The 17,958-nt window shown below is 33.3% G+C and overlaps 1 protein-coding gene across 3 annotated transcripts in view; it reads right to left on the minus strand.

Moving 5' to 3' along the window:
- SCN9A (sodium voltage-gated channel alpha subunit 9) overlaps positions 1–17,958 on the minus strand; it is a 122,454-nt gene that overhangs the window by 21,954 nt on the left and 82,542 nt on the right. For all 3 annotated transcript variants that reach the window (XM_064484879.1, XM_031451584.2, XM_031451583.2), the window contains 2 exons: positions 7,706–7,820; positions 352–506 (listed from right to left, as the gene is read on the minus strand). In XM_064484879.1, coding sequence (XP_064340949.1) covers positions 352–506; positions 7,706–7,820 — 270 coding nt within the window. The remainder of the gene's footprint in view (positions 1–351; positions 507–7,705; positions 7,821–17,958) is intronic.

Raw genomic sequence — 17,958 nt, forward strand, 5'->3', positions numbered from 1 at the left:
AAACATTGTCTACCTTTCTGAAATCCCAAGCAGACAACTCTTCTTACTCCAGAGTTTAATCATGTGATACTTCACTTACAAACACATTTCAGTTCTGTGTCACTTACTTGTGCCTCTCGCTTCCCTAATGCTCTCTGAGCTCCTTGAGAAAAGTACCTGGATCTCATCCATCTTTGCATTCAGGGCAGCAAGAATGATGCCTGGCCTGAGCTAAACTAACATTCTGTCCTTGGTACTAATCATAGGGATTAATTCTTAAGTAAAACAATTTGCTGTGATATTTTTGTCTTCCAACTCATTTATTAAAGACACTGACGATCAGTTTAATGCCTTAGGTGTCAGAGCACTTACCAGAGCACCACTGCTGAGCAGGATCATGAGAACAATGAAGCTTTCAAACCAGCTGTGCTCAACTATCCTGTAGCAGGTTTTCCTGATGTTCCACCAGATTCTTCCCTTCCCTGATTCTATGTTAACTTGGCAGCATGGGAATCTCCGTACACAACCTGGCAAGGAAGACATGCATGTAAAATCTGGATATTTAGAATAAATAAAATAATTAAAAAATATTTTTTAATGCAAAGCGTTCGCTGTGATAGTTTCCCAACCAAACCATTTTTAACACTTACATCTAAAGCTTCGAATAGTTTCAACTTGGATGCTGCCTTCTCTCAGCTCCTAATTCTCCATGGTGTTTCCTTAATACTTGTAATTTCTAACTCAGGATGTATTCGTGTTTTCTGTACCTCCCTAGTTTCTCATCAGTCTCCTCTACAGTATTTAAACCACCTATTTTTTTTTTTATTGCAACCCTAATGCAATCCTAATCCTGATACACAGTGAACACCAAATAATTACTGGTGAATGAATGAACTAAAATCTCAAGACAAAAATGTATTTCAGGGACTTCTTGACAGGAATTCAGTCTACAATCTGGTGCTGCTTCAACTCTATTAAAAACTCCTTGAGAAACAGCATTCTAAGTAATATTTTAAAAACTAGTGTTAGGTTCTCTAATTCAGTTCAAAAGAAACAGATCTTGATTAGAAGATGCAGATGAAACTGTTTCAAGTACTATAAGTCACAAACAAATCTGACTTTGTAATCCTAGATGTAAAACATACTGCTATAAAAAAACTGAGGAATATTTTATTTAAAATTGTTCAGGTTTATTCATTCATATCTCCATCAAACATTTACTCAGTAAGCTTTTTACTCAGCTGTGTACATAGTTTCTTCTGCTTGAGGAATCTATTTTTGGTATCTTACTAGGCAGCTAGATATAGAAATAAATGACTATAACTGGATAAGGCAACTAAAATGACAACAAATATGTGGGGGTTATTTTGGTAGCATGGAAGAAGTTCACATAACTGGCTTGCTCTTTGAGAAAGTGAGGTCAGAGGAGGTTTCCCAGAAAAGGTGGCGTCTCAGTTGAATCAAAGTGTTAGCCAAGAAGAGTTTGGGTGGAATTCCAGGCCAAGAAGCAGCAAAATGTGTTGTGCAAAGGAGTTACAAGCAGTTCAGAATTGTGATGACAGCAGTGTACGCAAGAAGTGTAAATAAATAATGAAGCAGAGAAACTGGTCAGATTATGGAAAGCATTTTCCCCATCTTAAGGAGTTTGGTTTATATCCTATATCCTAATGAGGAGTAAGTAAAGAGTTGTAAGCAGAGAACGATATAGGAGGATTGTAATTTAAATCAATGTCTCCAACAGCTGTGGAGGATAGGTGGCGTTAATGAGTTTGACATGCCAGTGAAACCTCTAAATACAGATATCCTATAGACATTTGGAGGTATGAATCCAAAGCTCAGGGGGAAAAGTCTAGGCTGGAAAAGAATGTGTAGAAATCATTAGCATATTGTGTTAGCGGAGATTAAGACAGTTGTTGACATCACACAAAAAGGTATTTAGAGTGAGGAAAGAAAGGGTCAAGTTTGGAACATTCTGGAATGTTACAGTAATATTAATTGCATATAAAATGCAATATTAAGGTACAGAATTCAGTGGTATGCTGGATCCAGTGCATACTGGCTCTTGCCAACTTACTGTTAAATTGTCAGGAAATTTCTCTAGACTGTTGTTAAATGCAGCTGTTATAAAGAATTAAATTGTAGGGGGAGGGTATAGCTCAGTGGTAGAGTACGTTCTTAGCATGCATGAGGTCCTGGGTTCAATCCCCAGTACCTCGATTAAAAAAATAATAAATTTAAAAATTAAAATTGTATAAACTTAAAAGTATAACTTACTTTTTAAAAGGTAACAAATACTAAAACATATTACTCTAACAATTTTACTACATTTTACTGTTACCTATGCTCTTGAGTATATTTACGTGTTCTCTCTGGCTGGTGGAAGTGTTACACTGTTGGGCTCCTGTGTCTCTCTTTCCAACTAACTCTGCATTTAGCAAAGTCACACCAGTGGTTTGAAATCAGCCATGGTGGGAATCTACAAAAGTCATCAAATACTATAAATCAGGGCTTGTTGATTTTCTGAAGTAGACCTAAGAAGGTGATGGAGAAAATTTAATAAAACAGAAAAAGTATGTCATGTTTGTAGTCATTACACTATGAATAGCACAAAAAATTGAGGAAAGAGTCTTTCATTATTTAAATTCTACTATCTGATTCAGCAAAGATTTGTTCACATCACTGATAAATGAGTAAATTCTCACATGTAGCCTCTTTGTTTCACTCTCATCTTACTGATTAACATAAATGAAAATACCAACCAACCTTCAGGTGAAAGCTATACTTGTTCATCAACTGCAATCATTGTTGTTTATAAGTACAAAATTTTGGCAAAATTCAACAAAAGCATTTTGCGAGGACTAATCAGCTATATGGAATGTTCAATGAAGGATGTTGATTATATTATTATTTGTAAATTGTGTACCACATATCCTTTATATCAGTAAAATACATGGCAAACTGATGTATGTATAGTACTTTCTTTTTCCTGGAGAACTGGTTGGTAAACATTTACATGTACACCATGGGGGCAGATGAAGGAAGGGAAAACCCTGGAGGAGGAGACAGAGCAGAAGTGGGAGAGACACAAGAGGCTGCGATAAAAGAAAAGTCAGGGAGGAAGACGTTTCATGAAGGACCAGTGAACAGAGCCATGACCAAGAGAGGGCCAGAGAGATGATAACTGAAAAATTTTTAAATTAAAGTTGATTAAAAAAAAAACCCACCAAAATTGCTTTAAAGAAAAGGAAGAATTTAAAAAGAGGAACTAAAGTTAATTTTTCTCTTAAAAATTTTAGGTGAAAAACCTCATTTGGAGGAAATGTAGAAGGTGAGAGGGGGCCAAGAGTGAGCAGTACTTTTTAGATACTTGTTTCAGAAGTTTACAAGTTAAGCACTTTAAAGTTAATTTCCTTTTCTATAAATAATAGATTTCATTAAAAATATTAAGCCTATCAAGTAATAACTTCACGTAATCATGAACTGTATGTCCTGAAACAACAAAGCTAGAATTCTCTTGATGAAATACATTTTTTGGACAATCTCTTGTTATGGCTTCTTTTATGATTCTACAGTGAAATTAGTTCATTGATCATTAATATGAAGTATCTCGTACACTTTAGTTTCCAGCTTTACAGAAATGTAGCAAGCTATGTTTTCTCCCCAAGTCTCTGGTAGTTTTGCTATCATGTGTATTTTATGTGTCCCTGTCCTTTCTCTCTGGAATCTTCTAAGTTCCCAGGAGGCTAAACTATCTGTATGCCCTTTCTTTCTGCTCACAGTACTTACTACCATCCTCTACACAACTTCATATGCAGGGACAGTTGACTTAGAAAACATAATCCCCCCAAAAAGAGATCTAAAATCATCTAAGCATTAGTCATGATCTGAAGGGTCACATCTCTGTGAATTCTAGAATTTACACAAAGATTGTATGAGAAAGAAAAAACAATAACAACAACAGAGTGAATTAAAAATACACACATGGCTTCATCTATCCAATGTTAATTACAGTTTACACAACCTCAGATCTGAAAGAATTTCTCTTCATTGTATCTAAAATAATTACTTCATATCTCAAAAACATTTAGTAAAGAAAGAAAATTTTATAAAATGATATAAAAAGATACTAAAAGAGTCAGGCCAAAAATTGACTCCCAGATAATCTCTTTCAGGGCAAAGGAAAACACTAGATATAGTGGAACAATTTAAGATGAATTTTTTTTTTTACATTAACTCAATGCTTAAGATTTTAGAATTTATCTCAAACTTTAAATGAAGATCATATGCAGAACAGAATCTATCTGCCTTAAGTATAATTACCAGAGGAGAAAGTTAGTTCTGTGGTCAAGAAGATTTTATTATTTAGGATTTATTTTTGTCAACCTTAACGTTGAAGAGAAATATTCTTCTTATGACTGAGGCACAGAAAGGTACTATACATACTATACATTAGAATTAGAAAAGTAAGTAAATTTTTACGTGAGATAAAGATTCATAAATATTGCCCTCAGGATTTATCACACCGCAGAGAGTTTCTCTCTTATTTTGAGGCAAGCTGCCTGCCTGGCTTTTATACCAAGGCATATCCCAAGAGATTTCCAACCTAGCTGGTTAGCAACGTTATCACACCTTCTTTTTTAAAAGGACTATTAATTAAATGTAAACATAACAGAGAACCTCTCAAACATTTTAATGGGTCCCCGTGGGTAAATGCTATTTCTTTTGGGTGGTTTCATTAATTTACTCTCATGATATATTGCATAAAATCTCTACTGGGTTTCATCATGTTAAGCTGATGCTTTCAAATAAAAAAGAAACCTCAGACCTCTTCCAAGACAGTTTACTCATTAACAAAAATATAATAACATGATCAGTATAATTAATGTAAAAATTGATTAGGAAAATGAGTCTTTTTTTAAAAAAACACCTCTTAAAAATTTCTAAAAGCCTTTAAAACAAGTATTTGGTCCACATTTTCTTTCTTTAAAAAAGACAAAAATAGGCACAAAGGAGTTGGTTATTGTGTTATTAAAGTTAGAATTAGTTATTTTCTAGGAAGTTAAACTCAGAACCTTTTAATAGAAAATACATTATTTTAAGGAAAAGAGTCTATCCTTCTCACACCCTAATCCTGATTTTGTGATTTACTAGTTGTATAATCCAAAAGCAGTGTAATATAAAATGAAGCAGAATCAAAGAGTCATGTCATGTTCCTAATTACACAGATTGCGAAGACATGTAGCACTAAGGAGAGAGCAGGACAGTGCCAGATCTGGGGTCCAAGCCTGAAGTCTTGAATTATAAAGCTGATGAAGCAGAACTAAGGAAAGACATGGCATATGAGGGTGAAGAAAAAGGTGAAGAGGAACAAGATAGATGCAAATTAGTCAAATGATAGTCATAAAGTTGAAAAGGATCAATATGGATGCAAGACAATGAACCACAAAATCATTTAAGCATTTACTGTCACTGAAAACACAACTACTCTGATTTAACGCTCACACTTTCTTTGACTTTCCTGCTACCTTTCAGGTAACAAAAACTTCTGGAGGCCAAATACTGCTCTAAATTGGCATTGGTTCAAGCTCAACTCCTGTCAGCCAGTCATGAGTTGATTAGGGTCATCTCGCTACAATGACAAGTTCCTGCTTTCTCATCCTGACAAGTCCACTCATTTGTTTTGTTTAATTTAATTTATTTATTTATTTATTTTGAGAGTAATAAAATTTAACATACAAACAATGGATATACACTGATTGGGCTTAATCTAAAGATGAACTGAGTGTTCTTTCTAAATACTATGACTTTACTTTTTTTTTCATTTTGAAGTCTTCATGTGGAATCTGTACATTTCCAGTTTCTAAGGCCCCAAACTTGGAGTCATCTTTGACTTTGAAACACATGATGAAACCCTTAAATGCCTTTACCATGAACACTTCTAAAGAAACTCCGTATGTTTTGCTTATGGTACTACTTTGAGCAAACACAACTTTCTATTAATTGGGTGTCATACTTGTTTGCTTCACAAAAAAATGAGATTCGGCTTGTATTTAAAGAAAATTTATGCATCCCTTGTAGCTTGCTGATATCTTTATTTACCATTTTGTTTATTGCTTGAGTGTTACAGGAGACTGGTTGAGAAAATCTTGGAGAATGAAAGCAAGCCAGTGATTCCTACAAAAAACACTGGTGCTGAGAGTTTAAGCTCATGAGTAGATCATGAATCATTAGGATCAAGGCTTTCATAGCTTCTAGGTAAGATTGTTAACAAAATATTTTAAAAACAATAAGGAAAGCAGAAGGAATGGAAGACTGAGCTAACTAATTTATTAATGTTATCTCATTTAATCTCCTCAACATTCCTATGATATGGATATTGTTGTTAGACCCATTTTACAGATGGGGTATCTGAGGTATAAGATTTTAAAATGTGCTCAAGGTCTCAATGGAGTAAACAGTAGGCCAATTAGAACTCACATTTTTCATGGTCCAAAGGTTGTGCTCTAAATGACTGCATTATATTGCAGCCCTACTCTAGGTTTGTGTTTTTACTTAGATGATACAACACTTGCTTAGAAAACACTGCATACTTTCCTAGATCAAGTTCAAAGTTACTATTCTGAATAAACACCTTGAAAAATTCCAGGGATAGTAAGAAGTTCAGTAAGGCAGAAAGTGAAAAGGAATGAAAAGAGGTATTGTTAGAAAATAACAGAATGAGGTCAAAAGTAAAAGGATTTTACATGTCAAGGACTTCAGATTTTATCCTGCCAATGGTTCTGAAACTTCAGTGTGCATCACAATCCCCTAAAGGATCCTATCTCCAAAGTTTCTGATCAACTTATGGTTTTTTATGATCAACTTATGATCAACTGACTTAAAGTCTAGCTTGAGAGTCAAGATAAATTACGACATTACTAAACTGATAAAGACTGGAGGAAGCTGGAGATTATATGGGGAAATCCCATTAAAGTTTGTTTTGAACTTATCAAACTTAAGATGTTTCAAGACAACAGGTGGAGATGAGTAATAAGGAGCTCTAGGCAGATCTGAAACTCGAACAAAGTCGGGGTAAAGATAAGGACTTAAGAGTCCACAACAGACATGGATGCTCAATCCACAGACACGGATGGAACTGCTTAGAGCTAGAAGAAGAAAAGGAGAAAACCAAGCATTGAAATGTGAGGGAACATTATTATTTAAGGTATGTGCATAAAAATAGTCACTGAAAGAAACAGAAGAAGAAACTCAGAAATCTCAGTGATGTAAATAAGAATGAAAATAGAGTGTGGCCTCTGAAACCAAGGAAAGGAAGAATTTTGAGACAAACTGTGATCAACAGTATCAAATGTTTTCCTGAGAGTTAGAGTAGCTTCAATTTTTGATAAAAAGGACAACAGTACTACCCAACCCATTAAGTTGTATTCTACTAATGGAGCTGGGGACATAAATTAAGGATCTAAATGAGAATATGAACATCTTACAGAGTGCTTTGCAGTATAACACACTGTTGTTGTAAATTACTGTTAGTAGCTTATGGTAAGTATGGAAACTGAAGTTTAGAAAGCTCCAGTAATTTGCCCACAGCCACAGAGCCACAACTGAATCAGCATGGAGTGGAGTCTTCTGATCTTTTACTCAATAATTCCCTATAAGTATTATGTTTTAAGACCAAAGCCAAAACATAATAAATGGATGCTAACCGTGGTCTTGATTTTTCTCTTACCATCTGTAAAACAGGCTGCTGGCTCATCTGGATTGACAGGTTCGGCCTCTGCTTCTTTTTCTGGCAAAGCGTTATCCACTGTGCTGCACTCGGAGGAACTTGATCGGTTCAGCCTCTACAAAGAAATTCACCACCCCACCAGAGAGTTCATTTAGGGTTCATTCAAATCTTGTATTAAAACCATATTTGATAATCAGAGTCATGCAAAGTGTTATGAAAAAAGATTAACAGTATGATGGCTATAAAAAAAAACATAAACACACATTGAGGTCAGGTCACCTTACAATGCATCTATGCTTGATCTTTCTATCTACACATCCTGTGAAAAATACATTTTATCATTTTTAGTATGCTGACAAGTAAATGTTAGGACAGAATTAGGCTTAAGGTAATATTTTAATGGAAACTATAATATTTCAAAGTATTTGCCACATTTTTATTTCATGTTTAATATAAATTGGTATAGATCAGTAATTATTATTTTAGAACAACCAAGACTCTAATAGCAATAATAGACAAGTGCCAAATTGCCAATATCTGATAACTGAAAGGTCAGCTCTGACAATTGGCAGAAAAAGCTTGTTGATACTTAAAATTTTAAAAAGAATAAAATCAGTGTAAACTGAAATCCAAACATATTATCTCTATTATCTCTTGGATTTAAGAATATGTATCAGGATGATATAGATAGAAGTCCTTTCATCCAAACCAAAAAAGTTGAGTACTATATTGGAATCAAAATGCCAAAGACCATAGCAATTATCTCATCCAACACTACCCATTTGAGTCATGAAATTTCAGTATATAGTAACAAAAATCATAAAGTATTATTTATAATGTCAAGAGATAGTGGCTACTAAAGTGAGCACCACATGCAAACTCTGAAAAACAGATTCCATGAAATTCAACATGGTAGACCAACACATGAGAAGAATGAATTCACTGTCGTTATGATCATACAACTGATCATAACACGAACAAGCTTTTCACGCCCAAACTTTTATGATCAAACATGATGTTTACAGACATACACACACAAAGAAAGTTTTAGAAAAAAATACATACAGCAATTGTAGCAAAACTGTCAAATTTTCCTAATACTGTTTTATAAGGGGTAGAGCAGCACATCAATGGAAGAGTTCAATTTTCATTCTCATTTGCTAAACGACATGTGAATATTGAAAACTACTAGTTATTATAGTACATGTTTCTCTTAAGATTACAGCTTTACTTGTTTTTCTAAATAATAGTTCAAACAAATGCAAGTGCTAAAAATGAGGAAATACTCATTTCACTTAAATTGATTCTTCAATCTATTGACTTGTATTAAGACGACAGGCCCAACTCAAAATATTAACTTTTAGAGAATGACTTGGAAGCTAAAAGTGTTCTTTATGGGTACCACATTAAAGTCTCAGTGCTCTTCTTATCAGATAGTATTCAACATTGATAAAAAGGCATTAATAAAGTATTGTACATAAGGAATGATGTAAGCAAAGTTATTTTTATAACTGAAGTAAAGAATTACAAACACTCTATTAAATGAATACTTCTAATCTACATTGGCATAGAGGTATTATTCCTTCCAGGTCAGAGAGTTTCAAAATATTACGAAAGAACAGTATCAATGTGAAATTTCATTTAAAAAAGCAGGTTATAAAAAAATAAATAAATAAAAAATAAAAAAGCAGGTTATTTAAATGGATTGAATTCATCCAAAATCACTTTAAAAAAAGCAAATATAAATTACTTATAATTCTGAATATTTTATAAGACTTAGGGTTTTAAAATATACATTACTCCAGGAGACAATGGGGAAACTACAATTACTAATATGCCCTATTGTGCCAATTATCACAAAAAACAATTTTAAGTACCATATCTAAAAGACTACATTTATTTGATGTCCTCAGTTCTTGACTTCTCAGCTGCAAGTGAACTGTAAATGAGGGAGTTGAAAGACAAGGCACCAGGGATCTGTTGGAGAGGAGACCAAGTCCTTTCATCCTGAAAAAAAGTTACTGGCTTGGACTTTGAGGTAAAGTGGTAGGTGGAACATCTGACATAATATAAAGCTCCTCTCTGCTATTAGCCAAAATATTGACAACTAGGAAATATTTTATAATGGTTTTCTCTCATCTAGTAACAACTTTTAAATAAAATGATTCAAATTTGCAGACTTCTGACATAGGCTATATTAATGAAAACATCTTCAAATTCAATATTTGGTTTTCTCACTCTTTAAAAGAGTTAATGAAGAAGACTTATGCCAAGTTAATTTATAAGTAAAAATTAAGATAATTTTATGAACTGTATCTTGTCATTGAAACCATTTTTTCCTATAGCTTTTATAGCAATTTTTTCTCAATTAAATTTAGAGTTTGGCTCAAATTTTATATCATAAATGACAGTTATTCAAAATTATTCCTCACTGGAATGGAAATGATGAAAATATTTAATATGAACTATAATTTATATCACAACCCATACTACTGTGGTTTTTTAGAAATTCAACATTTAGAATGTTTTTAGGAATTCGATGTTTTCCTGGGAATGTATTAAGTATTCACACAGTAGCTGTATCAGTACTGCGTATAATATTAAATATTTATGTGCATGTCCTAGCAATATAGACAGCTTAGTTCTAATCTATTAAGCCTTTTAAGTTTACTACTTACTAAAGCAGAAGGTTCTTTAACAAGGTAGAAAGACTAACATCTATAACAACAGTTTTCTCCTGAAGGGAAGTTCTTTTAAATCTCATTGCAGGCATTGCTGGATTTAACTGTTGAATCTTCTTTTATTCTTGTTTAGTGTACAGAGAAGATATCCATCATTTGTGTCATTTTAAATAATTACTCATATGATTATTCTCATGTCTATAAACTCAGTCATTTCCTGTTTGGTTTTCTTTCTTCTGATTTTGGAAATGGAAGAATAGTTGCACTATACTAAAAGCAGTGAAATAAGTACTTCAGTATGATAATTTCCCTTTTGGTTTTATAAATAGGTCATTTTATAATTTCATGTTGATTTTATTTTTAGTTAAATATGAAATTTACTTTTTGTCTATTATGTCTTTGCCAGTCTACATATTAACAGAAATAAGCATAAACATAGGACCATAGAGGGAGACTCACTAGTATTAGCAATAGGAAGTATGTCCTGCCTTTTTATTAAGTAACATGGTATTGACGATAGGTACTTCCTAAATTTTCTTTTTCTTTCCTTTAAATAAAATCTATATACTTGATTCAAAAATTTCAAATGTACAACAGTATATGATGAAAAATAAAAGTCCCCTCCACTTTCTCCCTGATTCTATTTCCTTTCGGTAGTTATTATACTATATATATGTATTATTTTGACATATCTTTCTATATTCTTCAATGTGCATCCATAAAACACTGAAGTAGTTATGAAACATCTTAATCTTGATTATAAACTTATGCAGCTATTTCACTATTAAAAATATGATCAAATTAAAAGCTTAATTATTCTTCATGGATCTCCTTCTGGTTGCCTTGAAGGTGCGTTTTCTACAACACTGCATATAAGTAGAGACTCTGTTAAATATAGATGTCATAGGAGAAACTGCCCTAGGCTGGTCACTTACAAGTTTATTACTGAAATTTCCAAAGTAGACATTTGCATTTCTAAGCCTATTTCATTCTAGTATGGATGGTGGTTAATGCTAGTTGGTCATTTCTTATTTCAAGTGGTATGAAGTAGGATTGTCTAATAACTTGATAATCTGGCACACAAAAAAAAAAAAAAAAGAGAAACTGTCAACATATAGCACTGTAGAAAACACAGAACTCAACAAAAGCCTTATTCAAGGAGGATGGTTGGTGTTGAAAACATCCCAAAGATGTCACATTTAAAGTATGTACTATAAGGCTGTTTGCTTCACACAACAAAAGAAAGATATTCTTTGAGTATCAGAGTCTAGAATAGTTATTTCACCTGAGCATCAAAATAAAGAAACACACAGGATAGCAAGAAGGTTGAGAGAAACAAACCAAAAGGAAGGGATGGGCGTACATGGGCAGAATAATTATGGAAGTCATGAGTGGTAAGTTAAGCTCCACTGTATGTCAATAAGCAAGAAAGACTTTTATTTAAAGTTTGATTCAAATCAATGTCACCCATATTTTAATTTTATTGACTAATTTTACAATTGATCTCTATAATGAGGGTTCTGAATCTACAATGAGGAGTAGAATGGTAAAAGTTTAGAAAAAAGGATCAAAGGACCTTTACAGAGGAATTCCACAGATAGCTACCATGCTTTGTGTGTTTAATAAGAGTCCAGTGTTTTCCAAGTTTGCCATTCTATGATGGGATAAATTGAAATTTGAAACCAAAACATGCTTTCTTCTCCCTTGCAATTGTTAGAACCCTTTTTTTTTTTTGCCTTCTGGAGAACTGCAAACACTACCTTCTTCTGCTTTTTAAAATTGGAAATTACCTATGATATTACTATTTGTGTTTTTTATCTTGAGACTAATAATATTTAGTTTCTTTACATGATTTAGCTTCTGAGCCCCTCAAAGTCCCTCTAGTCCTTTTCTGGTCTCCCAGCAATTCTGCTCTCTCTCAAGATTCTTTTTGAAAAGTAATGAATACCCTGAATTAATCGTCAGTGGAAAATTCAAGTTTTTCCTCTCTGTTAGCTAGATTTCCATTTTATTTCCATTTAAGTTAGCAGAAATAGTTTATTTACTAGTTACAATAAACTCCTTTTTCACATAATTATAGGCAACTAAAACTCCAGCATTTTTTCAAATAAAGGGCAAGAAAACAGTTTTTCCTTTTTTAGAGTTTTGTTTATTGCTACTGGAGAAATTGCGTAGGCTTTTTGGGAACAGCTGCTCATTCAGCAGGAAATCCACTTAACAGTCAAATGGCTTATAGAATTAGATGTTGGAGAAATAATGAGGTCAAATCTCAGCCACCACAGGGGAAATTCAAAATAAAGCAAATAATTTCACTGAAAGTTCTTAGTTTTCACAGAATCTACTACTACCTATGGCACTTTCTATCCAATAACACAACAATTACGTGACTAAAAGATAAGATTTTGCATTAAAAAAAATACAACAAAGCTTGCCCACATAAGAAGGTTGGATTGGTTATAAATTTCTCAGCCAGATCCTACATCAACTTCTTTGTAATGGAAAGGCAAGTGGCATTCACCACTAAAGCGCAACCATGCCAACAGCAATGTAAAGCAACCGTCATATTTAAAGACTCTGTGCACTAACAAAGAACCGCCATTTGCAGAGAATAGTTATTCAAATAGCTGGAATACAGTGGGTCAAATCAGAAAGAATATCTTAAAAAATTTTTAGGAACAAACAAACAGTTCTACCACTGAAGCCTGCTAGAAAATTGCAACAAGTGGGTAAATAAGGATTGGAATACAGGGAAACACGACAGCAAAATGTGGGGTAAAAGCGTATACTCTAAGACTCAAGACCATTAAATATTATTTATAGTAAGAAAGAAATGACACACAAAAACCAAACTACCTGTACATCTTGATTAATAAATACCTGGATTTCTAATATTGCAAACACAATGTAAAATAAAATTTGGTACAGGTAAAATATATTTTTCCTAATCTTTAAGTAGACAGCTTGTGCCAAAGAAAAATATTGTATTTCAAATCATTCTTTTCAACTGATATCCAGTTTTTGTTTATCAGGAGAATGACAATTCCTTAATATGCATCTCATGTTTTCTAACAGTAGTTTGGTAAAAAAAAAAAATAGTAATAATAATTTAGGAATTAAATGTGCACAAACACATATATTTCTGGAAACAGTTTTCTCAAAATTGAACATTAAAACTCTACTCTTATCACTCTTAGGGGAAGGGAATTTGTTACATTCTGTAATAAAATTGTTTTCTAAGAGAATATTGCCTCTAAGTCACCATCAATTTGAAATAGAAAAAATGTCTTTTAATTAGCAGCACCTTTAAGATAACTTCAGGTAAACTAGAAAAATAATTTTTTTTTAAATTTGAAACTCTTAGCATTATTATTCCTAGAGTGTATCAATTTCAGGATGAAGTTTGGATTTCATCATTGGAAATGGAAAACAATAATACAAACTTCCCAACAATGACAGAGAAATTCAAAATATGAACAGTATTATATTAAAAAAGGCAAGATTCTTATCATGGATTTTTTTTTTTCCTTCCAAGGAACTATTAGAGATCAGTCACTCGACAAGCTATACTAAAACTACAACAAGATATTATATCTGAGTAGCGTATTTTCTTTTATACTTGTTAGAGATACTAGAAACGGCAACCCATATTAATCTGTTTCTAATTTTATGCAAAGTGTTTCATGTTTTATTGACATATTTAGTGTTCACTTCATAATATGTTCCATTTAAACCTCTTATCTTCTGTATGTCTACCTCCTCATGAGATACATGCAATCCTCCCTCGGTATCCTGGGGGGTTGGTACCAGGGCCCAGCAGATACCAGCATCTGCAAATGCTTGACAGAGTCCCTTATATAAAAGGCATAGGATTTGCTTATAATTTATGCACACCCTCCCATCTTTCCATTTATTTTAAATCATCTCTAGATTACTTATAATACCAAATACAGTGTAAATGCTACATCAACAGTTGCTGGTGCGCAGCAAATTCATGTTTTGCTTTTTGGAACTTTCTATAAAATTTTTTCCCCATTTTTATCTCTGGTGGATTGAATCTGCACATGTGTTGGAACCCATGGATACAGAGGGCCAACTTACATAATCATAAACTTATTCTCATCAGTATGTAATATTGCTTCTGGAATCAAATGAATCATTTCAGGCACTTATAATGCATCCATTCAGTGGCAGGGCCTAGGAAATTCTTAATTGACACATTTTATATATGATTAAATAAAAATCAAAGGTTAATTACTGAATTAATTAAAGAAATAAAGCTCTAGTTACCATACTTAAAATCATTTCAAAATACCCTCAAAATTTGGCCTAGAAGCTGGGTACTTTGGCTCTGTCCCCAACTTTCTAGATGTGTACTCAGAAATCATGAGTCTCAATTTCCTTATCTGTGAATTCAAAACTAGCACTAAAATGGTCCTTTCTTGTTATGAGATTTTTATGTTTATGCCTGAAATATTTCTCTCACAAAAATTATTTGAGTTTTAATTTACTGAATTTGAATATGACAATTTTTATTTTTTCCCAGCTTCACTGAGATATAATTGACATAGAATGTTATATAAGTCTGAGAACTACAATGTGATGATTAGATACATGTATATATTGTGAAATGTTTACCACAATAATGTTACCACAATCTTCACCTCACATAATTACCATTGTTGTTTTTATGGTGAGAACATTAAAACTCTACTCTTATCACAATAAATGTGACAATTTAATATGACATGTATCTATATACAGTTGACCCTTGAACATCATGGCAGCATGATCCTCTGTGAAATCTAAAATGTAGTTATAACTTATAGTCAGCCCTCCACATCTGCTGTTCCTCAGTATCCTCTGTTCCACATCCATGGATGCAACCAACCATGTATTGTATAGTCCTGTAATTTTTACTATTGAAAAAAATCCCCGTAGAAGTGGACTGACTCAGTTCAAATTTCTGTTCTTCAAGGATCAACACTGTGTAGCTTAAATTAGGAGGGGAAGTTGATAGAGGTTTTATAATTAAATGCTGCTTCAGTGGCTTCTGTTATATACTATATCTTACTTTTATAATCGATCCAATAAAAATCTATAGACCATGCACTCAAAATCACCTAACAACATGGAGAGATAGATCAAGGAAGTCATCAAAAGAATAACACAAAATGATGGCATTGCCCCAGTGACATGCTATAATGTCAAATCATCTATGGAACAACTGTGTATGTTTCCACTTTCTTGCAATGGGGCAATGGGTCAGGCAGAAAGATTTTGTAGCTGAACAGCATGCATGACACTGAAAAAAATATCATATACATATGTATGATTTTTTTTTTTTCAGGTAACCTGGGTAAAAGTGGTCACACATGTCTCTGCTTGGTTAAAAGCACAGAGCTGCATCCTTGATGGATCCAGTTTGTTTTTACCCCTGTGAGAAGTAAGAACGTTAGGTACCGAAGTTGTAAATGCAGCACGATGGAACAGTTTAATCAACTAATTTAAAATGTTTAAAGTCACATACCTGTAAATAGAAATTAGTTATATTTGACAACACATGTTATAAGCTCAATGCAAAGCAATATATTTGAAACACAGTAATAAGATTAAATATCATTCAACAAATTTTAAAAAATGGACAAATAATTATAAAATTCTGTTATGTAAGGGATGAATTTAAATACTGTAATGTGCAAAGGCAATTGTTTTCATTCAGTCTGCTCAAACATTTTTAAATAAATTATTCTCAATACTGAAGTAGGGGAGAGTAAAAGTATGTAGTTTTTGAAGCATATTCTAAAATTAGCATTTCTTGATTGACTTTTAATTTTGACATATTAAACAGCATTACAGGAAAGGGATGTTTTCAATTTATCAAAATATAAAGACTAAGAAACATTGATTTAAAAAATGTGAGACCAAAATTTCATTGCTTTTAGACACATGAGAAAATCTAATAAAGGCGAAAAAATTTCAAATAGTTTGGAACCAATATGCAAAAAGAAATGATCTAAGTAAAGTTCTATAGGGGTGCTTTGTTTTGGTTTTGTAAGAACCTATGCATAAAAGATATGATCGAACGTCAGCTTCTCTCAAAGGCATAATTGTAACTAATCCCTAAATCTTGCCAAATCAAATGAATTTCTGGAAAAGATGATTATATTTTCTAAAATGCAATAATGAGAAGAAATCTAAACTGCCTTCAACTGCCTGTCCGTGGAAAAAAACTATAAAAAAAAATCTAAGGAGAGACAGATCTGATAACAATGTAATTAAAACCACCACATAATAAAAACATATAAAATATTTAACCTTGATAACTGAAAATATTTAAACAACTTTTTATCAAATCAATAAAAGGAATGCATTTTATAACAAGTAAGGACATTTAAATTTCTCCAAAGATGATGGCTTTCAAAAACTGAATACTGAATAGATGAATGGGTGGATAAATAAACTAACAAATGAATCAGATGCACAATATGAATGTTTGTTCCTCTGCCTGAGATTTCCTTCTCCACTACATTCACACAATGAAATGATCTCCATCCTTTATAGTCTAGCTTAGGGGCCACCTACTTTCATGTGCCTTCAACCTAATATCATCCCTCATATAATCCCTTGCTCAGTGCATCCTCAGTGGACTGCTTTATTATTCTGGAATGTGCTTTGTTCTGCTCTCTGTTATACTACTGAGGTAGACTATAGCCTAATAAATTAGCATTAAGGAGGATCAGAAGCTGAACATGAATCAGCAAATGCACAATACCATTATAACAGAAACTCTCATCCTGAATTGCAACATTGCAGGGATAGAACAGAAAATAATTCTATTCCTACTCACTCTCTTTCCTTTCTGTGATATGTATTATGGTGGTTAAAGCTTAGAGTTCAAATTTTAAAAGACTCCCAGAAATATCAGGAACTAACTAGCATCATTTCTTAATCTTTTAGCATCTTAGTCACCTGTAAATATAGATTAATACTATCCACTTTCCCAAGTTGTTATAAGGAAGAAAATTATATGGTGTGTATGAAAGTGGCTAATGTATACATTTTTCCCTTGGTCTCTTTGGTGCCTTCTTCTTTTATGTCCACTTCTCAAGTGTTGAGTTGATCACTTGTCCTCTTACTTTCTATGGTCCCTGGAGTGCAGTGGATGCTGGGATGCACTGCCTGCATCTCCCTTTCAGATAAGCCACTCATTCCTCCACCTACTAAGAGTCTTGGCAATTAAAGACTCACAACTGAGGTCCTCCCTGGACATTATAGTGCAGAAGAGAGCTGCCTTACCCAAGGTGACACCCTCATCCTGGAAGAGTGATGGGAGAGCCTGTATCCAATGACTGACTGGTGTGGAGTTCACAAAATCCTGCGCCCTTGCTTTAATTTGGAACTACTCCGAAGGGTCATTCCAGTGCCAGAGATGCCTGTAGGATCAGCTGAGGCCCCTGTTGCAGCTGCAGAGCATGCCAGCTTCTCCTTCTGCTCAATCATCTTGCTTCCCTCACTTCTCACCAATGTTAGGTATTGTTTCTAGAACACTACCCAGAATTGGTTTCCCAGGGA

Source organism: Camelus dromedarius, chromosome 4 (genome assembly GCF_036321535.1).
Source record: "Camelus dromedarius isolate mCamDro1 chromosome 4, mCamDro1.pat, whole genome shotgun sequence".
NCBI lineage: Eukaryota > Metazoa > Chordata > Mammalia > Artiodactyla > Camelidae > Camelus > Camelus dromedarius.